The sequence below is a fragment of the Colossoma macropomum genome, unplaced genomic scaffold, assembly GCF_904425465.1.
Source record: "Colossoma macropomum unplaced genomic scaffold, Colossoma_macropomum, whole genome shotgun sequence".
Classification (NCBI taxonomy): Eukaryota; Metazoa; Chordata; class Actinopteri; order Characiformes; family Serrasalmidae; genus Colossoma; species Colossoma macropomum.
This window is the reverse complement of record NW_023494802.1, coordinates 34,915,696-34,935,198: the sequence shown is the minus strand read 5'-3', so window position 1 is coordinate 34,935,198 and position 19,503 is coordinate 34,915,696. Positions and strand designations below refer to the sequence as shown.

General features: G+C 39.2%; 1 protein-coding gene across 1 annotated transcript in view; it reads right to left on the bottom strand.

The window, feature by feature from the left end:
* The window catches only part of vwa5b1 (von Willebrand factor A domain containing 5B1), a 93,668-nt gene that overhangs the window by 16,073 nt on the left and 58,092 nt on the right, over positions 1 to 19,503 (bottom strand). The window contains exons 13-17 of the mRNA XM_036591535.1: positions 16,673 to 16,871; positions 13,481 to 13,674; positions 5,987 to 6,200; positions 4,861 to 5,154; positions 743 to 880 (exon numbers count right to left, since the gene is read on the bottom strand). Coding sequence (XP_036447428.1) covers positions 743 to 880; positions 4,861 to 5,154; positions 5,987 to 6,200; positions 13,481 to 13,674; positions 16,673 to 16,871 — 1,039 coding nt within the window. The remainder of the gene's footprint in view (positions 1 to 742; positions 881 to 4,860; positions 5,155 to 5,986; positions 6,201 to 13,480; positions 13,675 to 16,672; positions 16,872 to 19,503) is intronic.

Below are 19,503 nucleotides of genomic sequence, written 5' to 3'. Positions count from 1 at the left end.
GATTGTGTGAGCCCATGAATGCAGATTTTCTTTTAGATGCATCATCCGCATTAAGTGCTCACCCTTTATTCAACATTATTTTTTCACAATAATATGAATATCCCTTTAATATCATCACAGTCTGAACAAAACTTCATATCTTCAAAATGGCAAGTTGACAGGAGAAGAAAAAACCTTCCTAACTTCTAATAGAAATTAATATAACTAGACTTTTGCTGTTCTATCATTCATCATGAAATTTTAACACGATGCAAAGGATAACTATTATACAAAAAATAAAAAGTGACAAAACTGGAGATCTGTTTAGCAATTTTTGCTGTTACAGTTAGCAGAAAAGTCTGTGGTTAATGTTAATACAAATCATTTTCATTTTTTCATAAATACTATTAATTAGTTGTAAATCTTAGGACTTGTCATTCCAAACTAATATTTAAACTATTTAATATTTTACTTTAAAACTAATAACTAAGTTTCATGGTTGTACAGAGTGAGGAACTGAAGTGTTTCTTGCAGCTTAAGGGGCCAATAGCCAATTCAGCGCCAGTACAAATATTTGTTTTTCTTTTATAAAACCGTTTTTTGGTGAGCATCGTGTGACTCATGGTTTAAATCCGGAGCTAGGATTCAATCTTCTTCTCTCATGTGAAAGGGGTTGTTAGCGAAGCGCCCTGCTTTCTTTCATGTGAGGAAGCGTATTGACAGAAAGTGTAATGCTCATTAGAGAAACAGAGGCATGACTCACCGCTGTGGAGGTACTCAATGGAAGTTAGTAAATACTCATTGCTGTCGAGATCGATGGGCACAAAGGCTGTGTATTTGCTCAGGATGTTGCAGGCCTTGCTGGTTTGCATGGCGTACAGCTGATACCGCCTACCAGAACCTGAAGGGAAAAATAAAGTCATGTGATTGCTCCAGAATTGTCCAACTGGGGCAGATTTTGCAAGAACTGTCCCTGTGTTAGCCACAGTGAGCTAATCATCTAGGCATGTGAATTTTGCAATGCAAAACGTTTTTTAAGAACTTTGAGCATAACATACACAACGTGTGTGAGTAACTGCTCTGTCTTTTTATCAACTTGATGTAGAATCATGCCTTTCTTTTTGTTCTTGTTAGCCGTATAGCCTTTAGCATGCTAACGAGCCAGCTGGCAGAGGAAAGTGATGAAGTTGTATCAGTTGTAACCTAAAGCCCAGAATATTTAATGTTATGGTTTTGAAATGTTGAGCATTTTAAAATAGTTTATTGCTATGGCTTATAAACAGCTTTATCAGCCATTGTTTTCAGGATTGATGAGGGAAATGCGTCAGGCCGCAATGAATTCTGGGAAGTTCTGCTGCTGAAATCGATACTGGTGTTCGCTTGATCCCTCGCCCCTCCGAGTGCTCATCTAACACCCTTCACTTGAGCTAATAAAGTAATGGAACAGCCCTTAAGATGGCGCCGGGGTTCCCCCCTGAGGGGAAATGACAAGGGCAAGAGGATTAGAACTTGTTAAAACCAGTATATTGAAACAGAGGTAAGATAATCAGTGTAGATACAATGGCCACATAAACTCTGAATACATGACACTTGAATGTATAAACCCGAGGTCTGCATAATACCTGCGTATGTGCAGGTATTATGTTGCCCATGGCATGTGCTCGTCATGCCCATGAAATCATGTACAAATTCCTTTATTAATTTTTATTCAATTATATTGTAAAAATTATCAAAATATATTAAAAGAATTATCAACTGTTTTGCACCAAACTCAACAAGCTGTTGTCTAATAAAGTTAGTCATGTCCAGATACACATCTCTGTGATTTTGGTGGATTTTCCAAGCAGATGTCGCACCTTATTGGAAAAAATAGTTTTTTGACTGCTGCTGCTTGCTGTATTTAATCTTCTAGCATGTGTATTCATATTAAACATTTTCAAAATAAAGAAACTATGGATGTCTTTGAAATCTTTCAACCATTTACATGATCCGGGTGATAGAATGCTGAGCTCGAGTGGTGTCAGAAGCTGGGAAATAGGAATTTTTCTACTGGTAATTTGCACTTGAACAGTCAACAAAGTCATATTTACAAGTGGGTAACTGGAGACACACGAGTTTACAAGATGTGACCGATAAAAAGATAAACTTGGAGGTGACGGGGGAAAAAATATACCTGATAAACTGCCATGTGATCTATGTCCTTTTTAATATAGCAGTGAAAAAGCAGAATATGTTTTCTCCAGACCTCCTTTCTTTCTGCATGTGGTGGGTGTATCTTTCACCAAGCACCCAAATGGAGTGAAGTTACTGGTTAACCATCAGGTGCATACAACCTTTCAACCACAGGCGTCACTAGGCCAGTTTTCACAATATATTGTAATAGCAGGGTGCAAACTGCGGGAGGCGCTGCGGCTGTTATGCAGTGCTGCCTCTGCAGTGCTACCAGAGATTAGCTAACTAACGTAATGTGAAAAGTGGAACACCGAGTTCATCCAGTCATGTCAGACCTCGTAAGTTGTAAGCCAGTCATCTCAGACCTGAGTGAGGGTCTCCGGTTTTACTCTCACTGCACAGTATTCAGCAACTGCTAAAGCTAAAAACAGGACTTTGGCTATAAACTCACTAAAATAAACATTAGACCTTATTTAAAATCTTTAACATACAGAGTGAAGATACCCAGCCACAATATGAATTTGTGGTGAATTATGGTCAGCATAGCTGGCTGTTGGGTTTTTACTCAGTTGCTTGTTAGCTAGCTAACTTTCAGTTTAGGTCAGGCAAAGAAACAGGTTAGGCTAATGCTAACATAAGTTAGCTAGCTGTTTAATTCACTTCATAGTGAGAGTGTGAACGAGCGAGAGAGATAATAGCGTTACTGACAGCTCTTTATATGCTTTGTTTTTATATTTTCCCCTTCAGTACTTGGAAACGGCTACACCAGTATTTGCCCTATAATGTTGTTTACAGTAAGTTAATGTCAGTGTAAAGGTCATATAGCGTTGATCATAACACAGTTTCAGATCCCTCAATTCCTCAACCTGTAGATGGAAATGAAGTGATGAGTCGGTAACTCTGTTAAAGGCCAGTAAGATGAGAAGATTTTTGCCAGTTAAAACAAAAAAAATGTAATCACTTGATCTCTCATTATTTCGTTGAGTTGTAAACCCGAGTTAAATAAAATGGTGTATTAGTAAACACAGGAAGAGCGGGAGAGAAAGAAGCTGAAGGAGACTGACGGGGCAGAAGGAGCAGATCTGAAGGAGGTTAGTGATTAAGATGAAAGTGAGGGAGAGTTGTTTACAGCTCTCTTTAGCTTTCAATTAAAATTAATACAGAATTTAATTAACCTTAACTGAGAAAATATATTTGTCGCTATAACCATGACATTTTGTCACCTAGCTCAGTAAACATGCCTACACACTCTTTCTGGTTGCACCAACTGAGACTGAACTGATCTATAATCTGTGTCTTTGAATAATATATTTAGGATCTTGCAACTTATCTAAGAGAGAGGAGATAGCTTTGCTTGACCTCAGTACCTTAGCTCGATCTGTGCCTGTAAGTGGATGGATATGATAAGTCATACTAGCTCTGTACTTAATAAAAACTACAAAGAGACTGATTTACTGTATGCCAAATAACCATTTTTGATACGTTTTCTGGCTGTTGCTACTCTAAAAGTTTATGATAAATATTTTGAGGCCATTAAAAAAATTCTCTTGGGAAGCCATGCTCCTATACCCCCCTAGCCCCCCTTCCTGAACACAGCATTTGTCTCCAGCCTCTCTACACTGGGAGAGCATTATCAGGAGGAGAAACAAAAAAGAAAGTCTACCAGAGAAGCGAGATCTGGCAGGCCGATTAAAGGAGCAATTACAATGCCAGCTACAAGTACAAAGCACTTTATATGAACATACAGCTACATAATATCATCAAATAATAGGCAGCGAGGAAGCATTATGTCCCAGATACCACTATAGTGGGGCTGTCAACCACCAGCTAGCCTACTTCATTGTAGTAAGGAGACAAAAAAGAGAAATTTTATTTTTATTTTCTATTTTATTTTCTATTTTATGACTGCTGACCTCATACTTAACCGTCTTGTAGTAAAAACTTAACTTAAGTCGAGCTGTGTTCACCTGTTGGGGTTTAAAAAGCGTCAATCCAAGGTTTTTGCTTTATATCCTGCCTTTTGGGATACAAGCTGTGTAAATGTTGCTATGGTAAAAGCGGCCACGGAAAATAGATTATGATCAAAGGAGAGCTTTGGTGGTCAGGTTTAGTTGTTTAAGATGGAATAAAGGCATGAGGATGCAAGAACTCAGTGCCTTTGGGTTCTTCCTGTCTAAAATTACATTTTGTAACATGTTCATTGGTATCAGAGGGCTTTTTTTTAAGCAGTTAGAAGTCCAAGTGAGAAGGCCGAGGCACCCCCCAGCCCCCAGCCTCACCCCAGCTGCAGCCCTGGTTTACTGTTAACATTGGCTCATGTGAGAGCTCTGGGTTCAGATTAATGAGCATACAGTTATGTACTGTATTGCCTAGTGGAAAAACACCTTTAGTATAAGCTACTGCTTGTCTGATGAAGATCAAATTTTGCAAAGACCAACTAAACCTTCCGATTACTGTAGTATCTCCATTTATAGATGACATTTATTTATATTATGTAACCCTTAAAGAGAAACTTTATACATGTTATTATGTCTTTTTCTTACTTCACACAGTAAGTTCTGAAATGTTGAAGTAATGTAACCAGGAGAAGTCAGAGCTCCTGAGAAGCTCTGACTTTCCAAGTGGGAATTACAGCTTTCAAAGCTGTTGATTTTTCCTACTCCCTGTTCTGTTTTGAATGCACCAGGACTGTATGGGCTCATGACTTACCGTGCTCAATCTCACATTCCTTATCAGCCATCTGCTCAAAGTCTTGAATGATGGACCGTGCAGCCAGGTGATGGAAGGTTTCATTCCACAGATCTTCGTGGACCTTTTCCTCTCGCTCTCGGCCTTTCAGGTAGGGCTCGATGTCGAAGGTCACCTCCCATTTCACGGATTTTCCACACAGCAGGCCGGACACAACCGCCTTACAGTCCCCTTTAACCTGCCCCATGGCTTTGAAGTCCGGGGTGTGCGGATCTTGAGGCGTTTCCGCTTCGCAAAGCTGGTGAGTGTAACCATCTGATAACAAAACCCAGTGGAGAGAACATCTGTTCACAGTGTTTACAGTACATGAAGGGACTGTTTTGACACATGAATTCATCCTAAAGATCAGAATATCAGTAGGCTATGCAGCGTAATCCGTCTTTCCAGATCATATTCAGTGGAATGGCTGATGTAAAAGGGTCTTCGTGCTCTGCAATGTCATGTTTTTAATAATGTAATGACGCTTCTGTGTTTTTTTAATGAGAATGTGTTTGCACCGTCTGTTCACCCACTGATTTCTCCTGCGTTCTTCCATTGCTTTAAATGTCTTTCACTGTGAAGGTTAATGGAATAGCTAACAATTACTTTCAGCTATGATGCTAACCATACACTGTGTCATCGCATCAGTAAATCACTGGAACGCAGGTAATGATGGTGTTTCACACACATTCATGCCCTCTGCATTGACCTACATACACAGTCTTTTTTCCGGCACGCATAAGCACAGCCTCACATTACATTGTGCTGTTCTGTATATTTAAATGTACAGTACAGTTAGGGATGGGGTGGTCTATATTTCAGTACTGAGTCTATTTCAAGCTCTTGAAAACACATTAAGCACTTATAGCAATGACATGTTTCAGTACCTACAGATGTTGTTGACTTTGCTGAATGCACTGAAATGGATGTACATTACTGATAAATGGCACAGAAGAGTGTAGATTAGAACAATAGGACAATAATTTGGTTTTGTCAAGCCAACTTATTAGTTTTATATTATTGGAAACATTAATTCCACACTTTTGAATGGCAGTGTCAATCCTATAATGCTCAGTGATGGACCCAGAGTTGTGGTGATTAGACTGACCTGCCTCTCCCACGCTGCCCAGTGACGGGCTGTCAGTGGAAGATCTGGAACCATCCTCCATGTTTGGGCCACGTGTTTGGGCCGGCTGTGCGCTGGGACTAGGCTGAGTCTGCTCCGGCTCAGGGTCACCATGGGGTTCTTCAAGCTGTGCAGGTCTGTGTCCCACCACGCCTTGCCCTCTGGAGGAGGTGGCACACAGGCTGGCCAGCTGGGGCTGCATGAGAAGCAGATACAATATTATAGTGCCATTTCAGTACAGTGTAAGATTCCATAAAAGCACTGTGTTGAATTGACTAGAGTCAAATAAGTACAGCATTTCTCCCTGAATAAAACAATTAGTACCTAAATGAATTAATCTCAAAGACTAACTGTGTCTGTAACATATTTTATATATCTTATTAATGTGGATATTTGAATCTGCCCCTTCATCATCAACTTGTTGCTGAATTAGTCTGATTTTGTATAAAGAGTTCCTGTTTTGTCTGCTCTTCTCAAAATATCATGTCTTGATGTCTTAATTCAAGTCTTAATTATATGCCTTGTTTTCTAACCTGATGGTGTTAAGTCGTGTTCTGTTTCTTCTTTCCTTCTATTTTATTGTTTATCCTGTTTTAGAACTTGTGTTCAGGATTACTGATATGCTTGTGTTGTGTGCCTTGACCTCTGCTGTGGTCTCTGACAGTGATTCTTGGATTTGCATTAATAAACAGACCTCACACTTGAACCCAACTCATTTTCCTTGCTCATCACAATTGTATCACAAGCTCTGTTTTTGAGTATGAAGCAGATAAATAGTCAGATGTGGAGTGTCAGGTATGGAACTTCAAATCAAGATGTAAGTAGAAGAAGTTTTATTATGAGTAAAATCTGATATAAAGTTATTGTAGTGTGTATTGTACTGTTTCAGGGAAAGCTTTTCTGTTAGATGTAGAGCACCTCATGGAACTGGCTTTTGAATGACTCACTGACTGACTCACTGAGTGACTAACTCACTGACTGACTGACTGACTGACCGACTGACTCACTGACACATTGGCTGATTGACTTACTGAATGATTGCCTGACTGACTGACTTACTGAATGATTGCCTGACTGACTGACTTACTGACTCTCTGACAAATTAACTGACTGACTAACTCACTGACTGACTTACCTACTGACTGATTGACCGACTGAGTGACTTCTGGACTTACTGACTAACTCACTTACTGACTGACTGACTGACTCACTCACTGACTGATTGACTGACTGACTGACTGACTCACTCACTGACTGATTGAGTAACTGACTTACTGACTGATTGACTGTCTGACTGACTCACTGACTAACTGACCAACTGACTGACTGACTTACTGACTGACTCACTGACAAATTAACTGACTGACTGACTCACTGACTGATCGACCAACTGACTGACTGACTTACTGACTGACTCACTGACAAATTAACTGACTGACTGACTCACTGACTGATCGACCAACTGACTGACTGACTCACTGATTGACTGACAGACTGATTGACCAACTGACTGACTTATGGACTGATTGACTAACTCGCTTACTGACTGACTGACTGACCGTCTGACTCACTCACTGACTGATTACCTGACTTACTGACTGATTGACTGTCTGACTGACTCATTGACTGATTCACTGACTGACTCACTCACTCACTCACTGACTGATTACCTGACTTACTGACTGATTGACTGTCTGACTGACTCATTGACTGTTTCACTGACTGACTCACTTACTCACTCACTGACTGACTGACTGACTGACTTACTGATTGAGTCACTGACTCACTCACCCACTGACTCACTCATTCACTCACATTTAGCAGACTGAAAGTTCTATAAAGGGGTGCTATTAGCAGTCAGGTAGCTTTTAATGCTTCATTAGTGACACCGCATCATTACCATCGAAACAAAAACAAAAAACAGAAAGAAGTGCAGACTCGAACCTGGCAATGTTTGAATTATTTAACTATGCAGTTGCATAGAATTACAAAATTAAAAAATTATTGAATGTATATGTAGTGATTTATATACTGTGCTATTAATTCTGTACCTATGTAGTTAAATTTAATTACAATTAAAAAAGTTGTTATGTATTGTAAATTGAACATATAGGAAAACGACAATAATAACTCTAGACTTCAGTTTACCCACTTCGGTTCTTCCACCGCTTGAAGAGTGTTTTCAGCTAACTAATAGAACAGCTAATGATTATTTTCAGCTATGATGTTAAGCACTCTCACTGTATACACAGTCATACAGCAGTTGACTTTATCTGTCTGTGGCAGTTCAACAGATGTTGTTTGGTGGTTTGTGGTGTAATTAGGTGGGTATTTGCATGTGTTTGGGAATTTGGGAGGCAAGTGGGAAACTCCTGCATTGAGACAGTCATTTAACTCTGTACTCACAACTTTATAACCACTAAGGGTTCTGCTAGGTGTGGAAGTCACAATGCAATTCTTCTGCAAAATTTAAACATGTGATATGCTAAGCACTGCAAAATGACATAATGCAATATATTATGATTTATTAATTTTGACCACAAAAACTTGTTTTATCTAACGAAGTTTACACTTGAATCTCACCAAGTGGCCAGCCTACAAGAGTCGATGGCTCTAACTGAGTCACTGACTGACTGACTGACATACCATTATTGAAATGCACATGTGCAGGTGTCACCCAAAACAAGCAGCATGTGGCGCTATACACCATTAAATATTGCCCTTATACCCTACCAACATAAGGCTAAAAAATAATGGAAGAAAGAAACGTATTCATTAAAACACATCATGGTTTTGTTTTTGTTTTTTTTTCACGTTAACGCTGACCTAATATAACGTAAAGTAACAGCATCAAGTACTTCTTCTTGAAGTTGAGCTGTGTCTTGTGAATTTTTCTTCATTGTGTTGTTTAAGCAGCTTTATTTTTATATTTTTTCTGTTCCAGGTGAGAATAAAGTCACGAAGCACTAGTACATGAAAGATACGTGCACCAGAATGTAGACTGGTCCAAGGAGTGCACAGATCCACTACTGCTTCTTTTAGCACTAGATGACAACTGCATAGCAGTGCCTTGAATGCCACTGCTACCATAATAACAATGCAGTAATAAATAATATCGTTCCCTATAACTGTATAGTTTAAACAGGTTTACTTGATTTAAACAATTACTGAACACTCTACTTATTATCATTATTATTATTAGTAGTAGTAATAGCTGATGGTGGTTCCAACAAAACTAGGCTTAATTAGCCTTATTATATTATAATGATGCTTTCTGTCCTGCCTGAAAGCTGATATTGGAGAGGGTGTAATCCATTACACTATCTAACCATCCCTAATCCCTTCACTAAAAGACACTTTGGTCTCTCTAGAAAGAAACGGTATCTTGTGGGTTAAAACAGAAATGCATTTTGGTAATCTGGTAATTTTAAAAAGAGCTTAATACACATCACGTATATTAATAATAAAACCAAAAATATATTATACTAAGGCCTCCATGTATCAATACTAGAAACCACTGCCCAAAAAAGTTGGGGCAGTAAGTGAAATGCCAATGAAAACAGAAAGCAGTGATTAGTCAATTCTGTTTACCCTGTATTAAATTTACATCTGTACAAAAACACAATATTTGCTGTTTTGCCTTATTACCTAACTTTTTTTTGGTAATTATCCACACATTCAAACAGTTAATAAATGACTGGAGACTGGAGACACCGACTGATCCTATTTTAATTTATTTTAAATTATGTTTTATTTCATTTTTTTTGTCATTTTTCAGGTATATGAGTCTTCAGCTAATTTTTTGCACTTCATATTGCACCACATGTTTCAGTAGGAGACAGGCAGACCAGTCTAGCACCCACACTCTTTGATTACACAGCCATGCAGAGTCTAGGGCAGCATATGTTGCTTCATAAATGTGTACAAATCTTTCACTGTTAATACTGCTTTCACATATGTGCAGGTTACCCATAGCATGAGCACTAAGACTCCACACACCCTGGCTTTTGAACATTTTGCTGGTAACAGTCTGGGTGGTAACTTCTTTGTTTACTTTGTTGGCCCAGAAAACACAACATTCATAATGTCCATAAACAAATCTGAAAGACTTGAGAGACTGCAATGCACATTTCTGCTGAGCATCAGTCCATTTCAGATGAGCTTGAGCCCAGAGAAGTTGGCAGCATTTCTGGACATTATTGACAGATGACTTCTGCTGTGCATAGTACAGGTTGAACTTGCATTTGTGGATGCAACACTGTAGTGTTTATTGACAATATCTTGTCTCTGTACTTCTTTCATTCAAATTTAGTGGATTTACACATCACTGCTTCTGTTTTTATTTGCGTTTCACATACTGTCCAAACTTTTTTTGGTATTGTGTTTGTACTAAACCTAAAATATTGTGATATTATACTGTACCGATTTTTTCCTCTACCACTCGGCTCTGCTGTCATTTCCAAATATGGAAAAAGGAAAAGCTCATTATACCACATGCAGAATCTACAAAAGAAACAGCTTTTTCCTTTTCATTATTATATCTTTGAGTCATAGCCCTGGCAGTGTTCACCTGGACGTAGACGGCGTTTTTGATGGTGGAGAAAAGCTGCCTGCTTAAGTGTGCCATTAAAGTCATTATTATACTCATTGAAGGGGAAATCAAAGGCCTTTATTATCGCCAGTATTACTCTGCAATATTCCTCAGAGCCTTTTTTTTTAATGAAACATTTCTTGCTGTGAAAAAAGCCTGAGCGAAGCTATTGATATGTTCCCTCTATTAAAGTAACCTTGATGCAGAAAATTATATGATCCATTAGGGGTCTTCGTCCCAGATTTTCAGAACAAACCTTGCTTTTTGTGACAAGAGTAATTTTTGACTTTTTTCATGTATTGGATTTATCGGTGGGGTGTTCTGCACTGAACTAAAAGCTCAAGAAAGGGAAACAATTAGCATTGAATGTAGCCCACATGTTCTCAGCTGTTGCTTTTCCGACTAGAGAGGCTGCCTGGAGCACACTCAGGGCCGTTAGGAGGCACAAACACACATGTACCCCTCATTCTCTTCATGTGTGAAGAAACCCTGATTGTGGTGTAGAAAACGAGCGGGACCCTTGTTAGCAGACGGAAGAAGCAGGAGGATCTCACTCTTGCTTTGTGTTCTTGATTGCATTCAAATTCCTCTTTTGGGTCAGGCATATTTTCATCACCTCATTATCTCTCCTCTGCCACCGCAATTTCAACACTGGCGCATCTCTCTGTGACAGCCAATAACCTTTTTTCCCCCCTGTCAGTGGAACCGAAGGAGATTCTGGATTACCGGGCGTGTGGCCATGCATTACAGAATGTCATTAACAGCCTCTACCTGAAAGCCAGGCCTCTATTTGAGAAGCGAATTACCTTTTTCGAATTCCTTTTTTTTTAATGTAACCCTCCTCTGAGTAAATAGCCCAAACTGTATTTGTGTTTAGATGTGACAGAAAGAAGACTGAATTACTCCGACTCCAGACTAGAGCTCAGAAAATGAGATCACTCCTGCTAAAAAACAGCTGAATCCTCAGGGCTTTTCCCCACTTTAGTCTCTTATTATTGTGACAGCTTCTTCGCTGTAGCAGATGGCTCTGGAGAGATTAGCCAAAGAAACCTTATCTGCATAGATAAGATTGACGAAAGTCTTTAAAACAGAACTTTAAGAAGTGAATCAGATCATTCAGTTGAAAACAGCGGTTACAAACGTTTATGTAAGATAATTTCATACACTAATAAAATACAGGCTATAGACTATAATGTTGGTTAATCGTATAAATACACTTTTTTGTATGTACAGCCCGATCCCATTTCACCCCTTGCCCCTACCACTTAGCCCTTACCCCTCCGTTTTTGCGCGTTCACGCCTTGGGGTAGGGTGTCCCGATTTTTTGTTGAGATAGAGGGGTAGAGCAAAGTGTTAGAGCTACAAGGCCCGCCAAACGGAGGTTTTTCAAAGTAACACTCCAAACGGAGTGTTATGAGAAAAAAGAAAAATGGCAAGATGGCTGCACAAGCGAACAAAGAAACCCACAAAAGTGAGTATTTTCTCCATTAAAAATTATGATAATAATTGTATTATCTTAGTTTAATGTCTTCATAACAAGCATTAAAAATCGCTAATAGTATGCTGATGTCTCAGTGGCTAGCTAGCTAAATTTCATTCAAACAAGAACCTAGCGAATAGCTGACTTCAGCTTCGGCTTTGTGAACCATGTCAAAAGTGTACAGTCCTTGTTTTTCTTTGTTGGTTTTGGAGAGGGTATGTCTTTCATTACATCTGTTCATCTTTTTTTGCATTATTTTTTAATATTTCATAATTATCTGTAGTCTAGTAGCATACTAGTGGCACAACATGTAAACTAACTTTAGATCAGGTTAGCTAAAGGGAGCTCTGTGAAACCAGCAGCATTTCAGCAGCTAAGTAGGTTATTAATAAAAAAATTTGTAAAAGACAAAATATGGCATTAAAATACCATACAGGTGCATTTTATAGTTCTACAGTTACAGACTGTAGTCCATCTGTTTCTCTGTATACTTTGTTAGCCCCCTGTTCTTCAATGGTCAGGACCACCACAGGTATTATTTGGGTGGTGGATCATTCTCAGCACTGCAGTGACACTGACGTGGTGGTGGTGTGTTAGTGTGTGTTGCACTGGTAACCAGTTTGTTAGTCATCCTCTAGTCCTTCATCAGCGGTCACAGAACGCTGCCCACAGGACGCTGTTGGCTGGATATTTTTGTTTGGTGGACTATTCTCAGTCCAGCAGTGAGATGTGTTTAAAAACTCCAGCAGCACTGCCGTGTCTGATCCAGTCATGTCAACGCAACACTACTAATATCCCAAAACAAATACCCGTGCATAAAAAAGGCAATTCTTTATGATATATACAGAGGATATTAATAAAAAGACAGATATTCTATTTACCATTTAAAGAAAAAACCCTCGAATCTCGAAATCTCGAAAAGAAGCATCAGGTTCTGAAGTACTGATCAGCCTATTCTCTAAAAGGAAAGTGCCCCGAATCCAAACCAGCAGGATCTGACATGCTTGTACGTCTACAGACACAAATTGTGTGTATATTTAAAAGTCTAGAAACCATAGTAAACACACAAAGTACTCAAACACGGTACATTCAGTGCTGCTGTCATTGTAGTACGACTACAGCTGTTTGATATGGGAAGCATTATTCTATCTAGGTGGTGGAGACACAAGCAAAAAAGACTCTTGTAGTCGTCTCCACAGCTTAGATAGTCACATCAGTGACACTGTGTCCTTGTAGTATTTGTATTCAGTGAAGATATTCAAGACTGCTGTAGCTTCTCAGTGCTGCTCTGATGCTCTCAAACACTGACCGCTTATCATCTGTTACCATGAGAGAAAGCTGTAGAAAATGTTCTGAATAACAGCTCAGATGCTTTTTCTTTCATACGTTCTGAAGTCTTACTGACCTGATAGTTCATCTTCCACTGGGCCCCGTGGTCAGGGCTGGTCTGGCCAACGAGCTCCTGGACTTTGGCTCTCCTCAGAGGGTTTTTGCCCACTGCTGAGCTTGGGTCACTGGGGGTGTACACCTTCTTCAGCGGGTTATAGTCTTCAATCTGGTTGGTGCTGTATGCGCGTCTCCTTGTGCCCATATCGGCCCCTACAATGAGGATTCCATAATCAATCAATCAATCAATCAATCAATCAATCATCATCAAGCACTGTGCAAACTATTCATAACAACAGAAGGTAATCCGTTCCTCTCTCCCTCGTTTTCTCTGTCTCTTCCTTTCCATCTCTCCATCTTTCAGTCTTTTTATCATTCTCTCTATTTCTCTTCCCATTTCTCTCTTTTTCTCTTCTCTTTCTTCCTCGCATTCTTTGTCTTTCCTTTTTTCTTTCTGTCTCTTCTACTCTATCTCTTTCTTTCTCTCTCTATTTCTATCTCTCTTTCTCCTCTCTTCCTCCCTATGATTCTTTCTTTTTCTTTCAACCACTATCTCTCTTTTGTTTCTTTTTCAATCTGTCTCTCTCTCTTCTTTCTCTTTCTTCTATGTCTGTATCATTGTATCTTTCTTTCTTTCTTTCTATATCTCTATCTCTTTTACGTTCTCTCTCCCATCAGTTTCTCTTTCTATATCTACATCTCTTTCTTTCTTTCTTTATTTCTTTTTACCTTCACTCTCTCTTTATTCCTCTTCCCCTCTCTTTCTCTCTCTATTTCTCCTTCTTTTCTGTCTCTCTCTCCCCTCTCTTTCTCTCTTTCTTTCTTTCTCTCTTTCAATCTCTATCTTTTTTCTCTCCACTGTATTTGTCTTTCTATCTCTATATCTTTCTTTCTTTCTTTTTTCTTTCTTTCTTTCTTTCTCTTAAAGTGCTTCTTTTTTTCTCTTTCCACTCTCTTTCTCTTTCTGTCTCTCTTTATTTCTCCTTCCCCTACTTTCTTTCTTTCTTTCTCTTTCCCAAAGACAAGCATCTAAAACAGGGCAGAAACAGCAGTCAGTGTGAGTCTCTCTCACTGAAAACAAAGGGAAATAAAAAAGCTCTTAGTGCAGCTGACTCTGATTGGTCTGCGGAGAACTCACTGCCTGACTCCTGCTTGAGCTGCAACACAGTAAAACACTGCAGTAGTCAGGAATCCCCGAGGGCTGGATTAGGAAACTCCGGCTGTGTTTGAAAGTGCATACTGGTGTACTGTGACTGCAGGGGGTTGTCAATTGCAATGTCCTGCTGGAGGACGAGTGTCCTACACAGTTGAATAATGTCTCTGTTCACTACACTGGTATACCACTGACAGTTACTGGTATATTGCGTATTACTTTTCACACTGTACAGTACAGAGGTGGCTAGTAATTAGTTACATCTACTCAGTTACATATATAATGTCCACTTTGATGTACTTGCACTTTTCTGAGAAGTTTATTTGTGAGAAAAGGAATTAACGTTTACTTATCAGTATTTAATTACTAATTCCTGTATTTCTTTATTTCTCCTTTATATTTGTGAACCATGTCGAAAGTGTACAGTCCTTGTTTTTCTTTGTTGGTTTTGGAGAGGTTATGTCTTTTACTACATCTGTTAATTTTTTGCATTATTTTTCAATGTTTGATAATTATCTGGGGTTTTTTTTATTATTTGTTTCACATTTTTCTTTATACTTTAAGAAAATATATTAATAATACATGGAATATTATAGGTTAAACCAATATAGGTTAAACCTATATATATAATAATACTTTAACACTAGTATATCCTGCATCTCTTCTACCTCAGACTTGCCAAACTGCATATATAGAAATGCGTATATTTGAATATATTATAGCTTTTTATTTTCATAACTTACTATGAAAGTTGTATATTTGGAAAATGGTGCAATACTGGTGTATATCAGTGGGTTCATATTTTGTTGAAGAGACTACACGCCTACGATTTTCACTCACCTGCACACCTGTGTGCATGTTGATGTGACAAACGTGATTTGATTTGATTTTGATTTGATTCGATAAAACTATGAGATAACTATTGTTTACTCTTCTGTAGTCTTATTGATGTATAAGATAAAGAGACTTTTTTGTCGTTTTACACAGGCTGCATCTCAATCTGAATACACACCCAAAACTGAGCTGGAGGAGAGGAAGAAACTCTGAGAAGCTTAGGCAGGAGTTCTGGTGCAGCTTGCTGAGATCAAGGAAGCCGGACCCCCAAGGAACTCCAGATTAGGCTGATGCTAGCTTCTCATGAGCTTGTCTGAGATCTTGGATTCGTGAGCAGATGTAGCTGTGGTATCCTTGGGAAGATCAGTGCCTGAGAAGTTGGATGGCAAAGTTTCCATCACAGGAAACGAAAGGGAGGGAGAGAATTTCTAGGGCGTAGACTGTAGAGGAGGAGGAGTTTTTGTACGTGGTCCTTCCCCCATTATTTTCTAACTCCATTAATTAAAATTGTATTTAGTGCTATATGTGATTTGAGACACAGCCGCAGAACGCACCTGCCCCTAAAAATATCATGCGCTCCTTGCAAGCATAAGAGAGACCGAAGTGTATTGACAGGACTATAACGGCTTTTTATCTACTTCAATCGATGGAATGTGTTTAGAGTGAGACTCAACTGGATTTCAATGTCTAGTCAAGAGGATCAACCAGATACAGGACAACTGATCTCAAAACTGGACACCTGACTACCCTACTTTTGAGCTTTAGCAATTTATTTCTACCGAGACTGCATGAAAAACAGAGCAGGGCCTAACAAACTTCACTTCCTATCCTGACAAATGCTGGATTAAGCTCAACCGCAGTTGTATATATTACTCAGATCTTGTGTAATTTTTTGACCTGCTACTTTTATATTTCTACTCATGTTGCCATTATTCTCAGAGGTAACAGTGCTTTTACATGAGCATGGGTTTATACTACTCTACCCACCTCTTGTATAGTAAGCAGAATCCAACAGTTATCGAGTCATTGACTGCACCATCACATAACTACCAGACTTTTAAGCTCACTTGGGGAAATATTTAGATTTGTTGGTGGAACATTCGGTGAGACTCTTTTTGTGCAGGCTGTTTTTAAAAGGTCATACAGTTAACAATGAGGCAACAAGTCAAAGGAGGTCTGTGAGGCAGTCAAGCATTAATTCTGGAACAGGTTGTGGATCCTTACCGATGATTTCCTGCTCTGCAGTGACAGGGCTGCTTTCGGACATGTTGCTCTGGTAAGGGTCAAACGTGGTGCCCGGTGTGTCTTTGGGAGGCCCCTGTCCGTCCGAGCCGCTTCTCCCAGGCTCCTCCTCCTGCGAGTGGTAGAACACGGAGCTGGCCGACTCATTGGAGCGCATCATGCTGTAGCGTCGCCGCTTGTCCTGGAAAAAGAGCAAACCATAGAACGGTGGTCACCAACCCTGCTCCTGAAGACTTTCCTGCTTGCAGACTCCAGCTCCAAATCTAATCGACCCCACCTGACCTGTCAGAAGTCTGATTAGCGAATGAGGTGTTAAATTGGGTGATACCTGCAGGAAGGTAAATCTCCAGGAGGAGGGCTGGTGACCACAGCACAGTTTTGAACAAGGAATAAAAACAACAAAACAAACAAAATGGAGTGAAAACTTTAGCTATTTTAAATTGGGTAGTTAATAATGATCTATTTTCCTCCCATTTAATTTTCATAGAATGAAAGTGATTAGGAATGAATATCGTTTAATTTTGGTTAATCTGAACAGTCTTTCAATATTTCTGTATTTTTTTATCATACTGTGAGTAGATTAAATAAACATCTCAATAACTTCACTGGTATATATGTATTCAGTAAACGTTTTACTGAAAAATAAATATGTTATTAACAAGTTTACCACATTGTAGCCTCTGTCTGCAGGCCCTCCAGAGACTATTCCACTGATGGAATGAAAACTGCCTCAGATATTTTTCTTTTAAAATAATAAAAATGAAATATTTTCCCCATATAAGGTAAACTATGACACTGTTGGCTCTGTGTGTGTGAAATGTGACTGTGCTGAGCTGCTAGCAAGCAAAGAGGGGTGAAAGGGAGGTTGTGAGAACCCTCTGCTGTGGAAACAATCACATCTCTGCACAAAAGTGGCTGTGCTGAGATAAAATGGTCAGCACAACATCAGCTTTCTTGGTGTCACAACAAAATAGCATTTAAATAAAAGGTTAACTTGTTTGCTCACCTACAAAGATGAAAATTCAGTTCACCTCTGGTTTTGTAAGTCAGACACATTTCCATCATACAGATATATTCCATCAATATTATCAACTGAGGGACCTCTAAAACAGATGGAAACAGCAGACTGTGAAATTGCATGTGACTGTGAAAAGGGGGTTAAAATAAAGATCACTCTCTGGAATTCTGTGAAAAATATGGCTCATTTTTGTTTTTCACTTTTGTTTTCAGTTAACTATTTCTAATCCCTGATTTTGAGGTTTCTTTTCTTTATTGACAGCTTCTTAAACAAAGCTGACGTCTTGGCATTTCGGAAATGTTAATGAAATATCCTGAAAAATGATTTGAATTAAATGTGGCAGATGATAAGTGTCAAGAGAAATGGCCTACTGATTGTTGAGGAAATGCAAAACAGATAGAGTGTGTTTGACGGTAAAACTAAGTGTTCTTGAAGCACCGGTGTTCAATCCCAGTGCTGGGATTTCAACTCACGAAGGGCCTGATAATTAGCTGATGAGCTGAATGTGTATTAGAGAACAGGAAACACTAAACGGTGCAGGTTCCCAGCTGTGGAACAACTTTCCTGTCAGTGTACAGTTTCAGAATCAATCACAGAGTTTGTGTCTGAGCTAAAAACCTAGGTCTTTAGTAAAGCTTTGGGTTAGCATTTTTAAAGGAGTCCAATTTATACAGTTTCCCCACTTCAGAAGTTGTACACTCTCAGAAATAAAAGTATGAAACTGTCACTGGGGCAGTGCCCCTCTTGTCACTGAGGTGGTACCCTCAAGGGTACATCTCAGTACCTTTAGTCAGGGAACATTATTGTACCATATTCCATTGAAATTATATTTTCTAAGTTGTATTGACTCCACACACACCCCCGTCTCGTCTCCAGCCTTTTTATTTTATTGTTCTGTTTTAAAACATTAGGTTATGAGATACAAATATGTACTTTTCACCCAGGAAAAACTTATCTAAGGTGCATTGTTGGACCTTAAAACCACTGTTGCAGAGGTTCGTCCATGATGAAATAAAACCTAACAATAAGACCAGTGAACATATCGACAACGCAAGACAAAGGGACTGAGCAAACACAGGGGTATAAATACACTGAGGGGAAACAAGAAAAACCTGGGACTAATGAGAAAGCGGGGCTACAGACAACAGGCAGGTGGAGCAAATGACAAGGAAGCAGGACCAGGGAAGAGACACAGACCAAAACAACAACAAAAGCACCTGGCACGAGAAGACAAAAGGCGCATGATAGAAGACATCAACAAAAGCACATGGCCCAGAAAAACAACAAAACAAAGACTGAAACAGAAAAAGACGAGGCAGTGCAAGACAGGTTACAAAAGCTTTTCTCAAAACTCTCAGGCATCCGGCAGCGTATCCGTAACTATTTCATTTAATTACGTTCTGTGAGTGAGCTTTTAGATGCATTGAGACTTCTGGTTCCTATCACCACCACTGTGAACAATTCTCACTCGGTATTTTTCTCTAGAACGGAGAATTTCACATGAAACCACTCTGAATGACTTTGTTTACATCTTAACCGTTTAGTTATGTAGAAATTTATGGAAAATTGATGGAATTTGGTAGAAACCAGTTTCTAACACTGTAAGACATACTATCTTGTATAAAAATGAACCGAAGTACAACACATAACACTGTTTTTATGGATAATAACATGTCATACACCATTTCTTATGTATTGTCCCAGCCACACTGACAATCTGAACTGTGTCTTTGTTGTAACTGTATGTTAGTTCCTGCTACTGCCTGGACCAGCCTCCTCCCCATCACTACAGGAC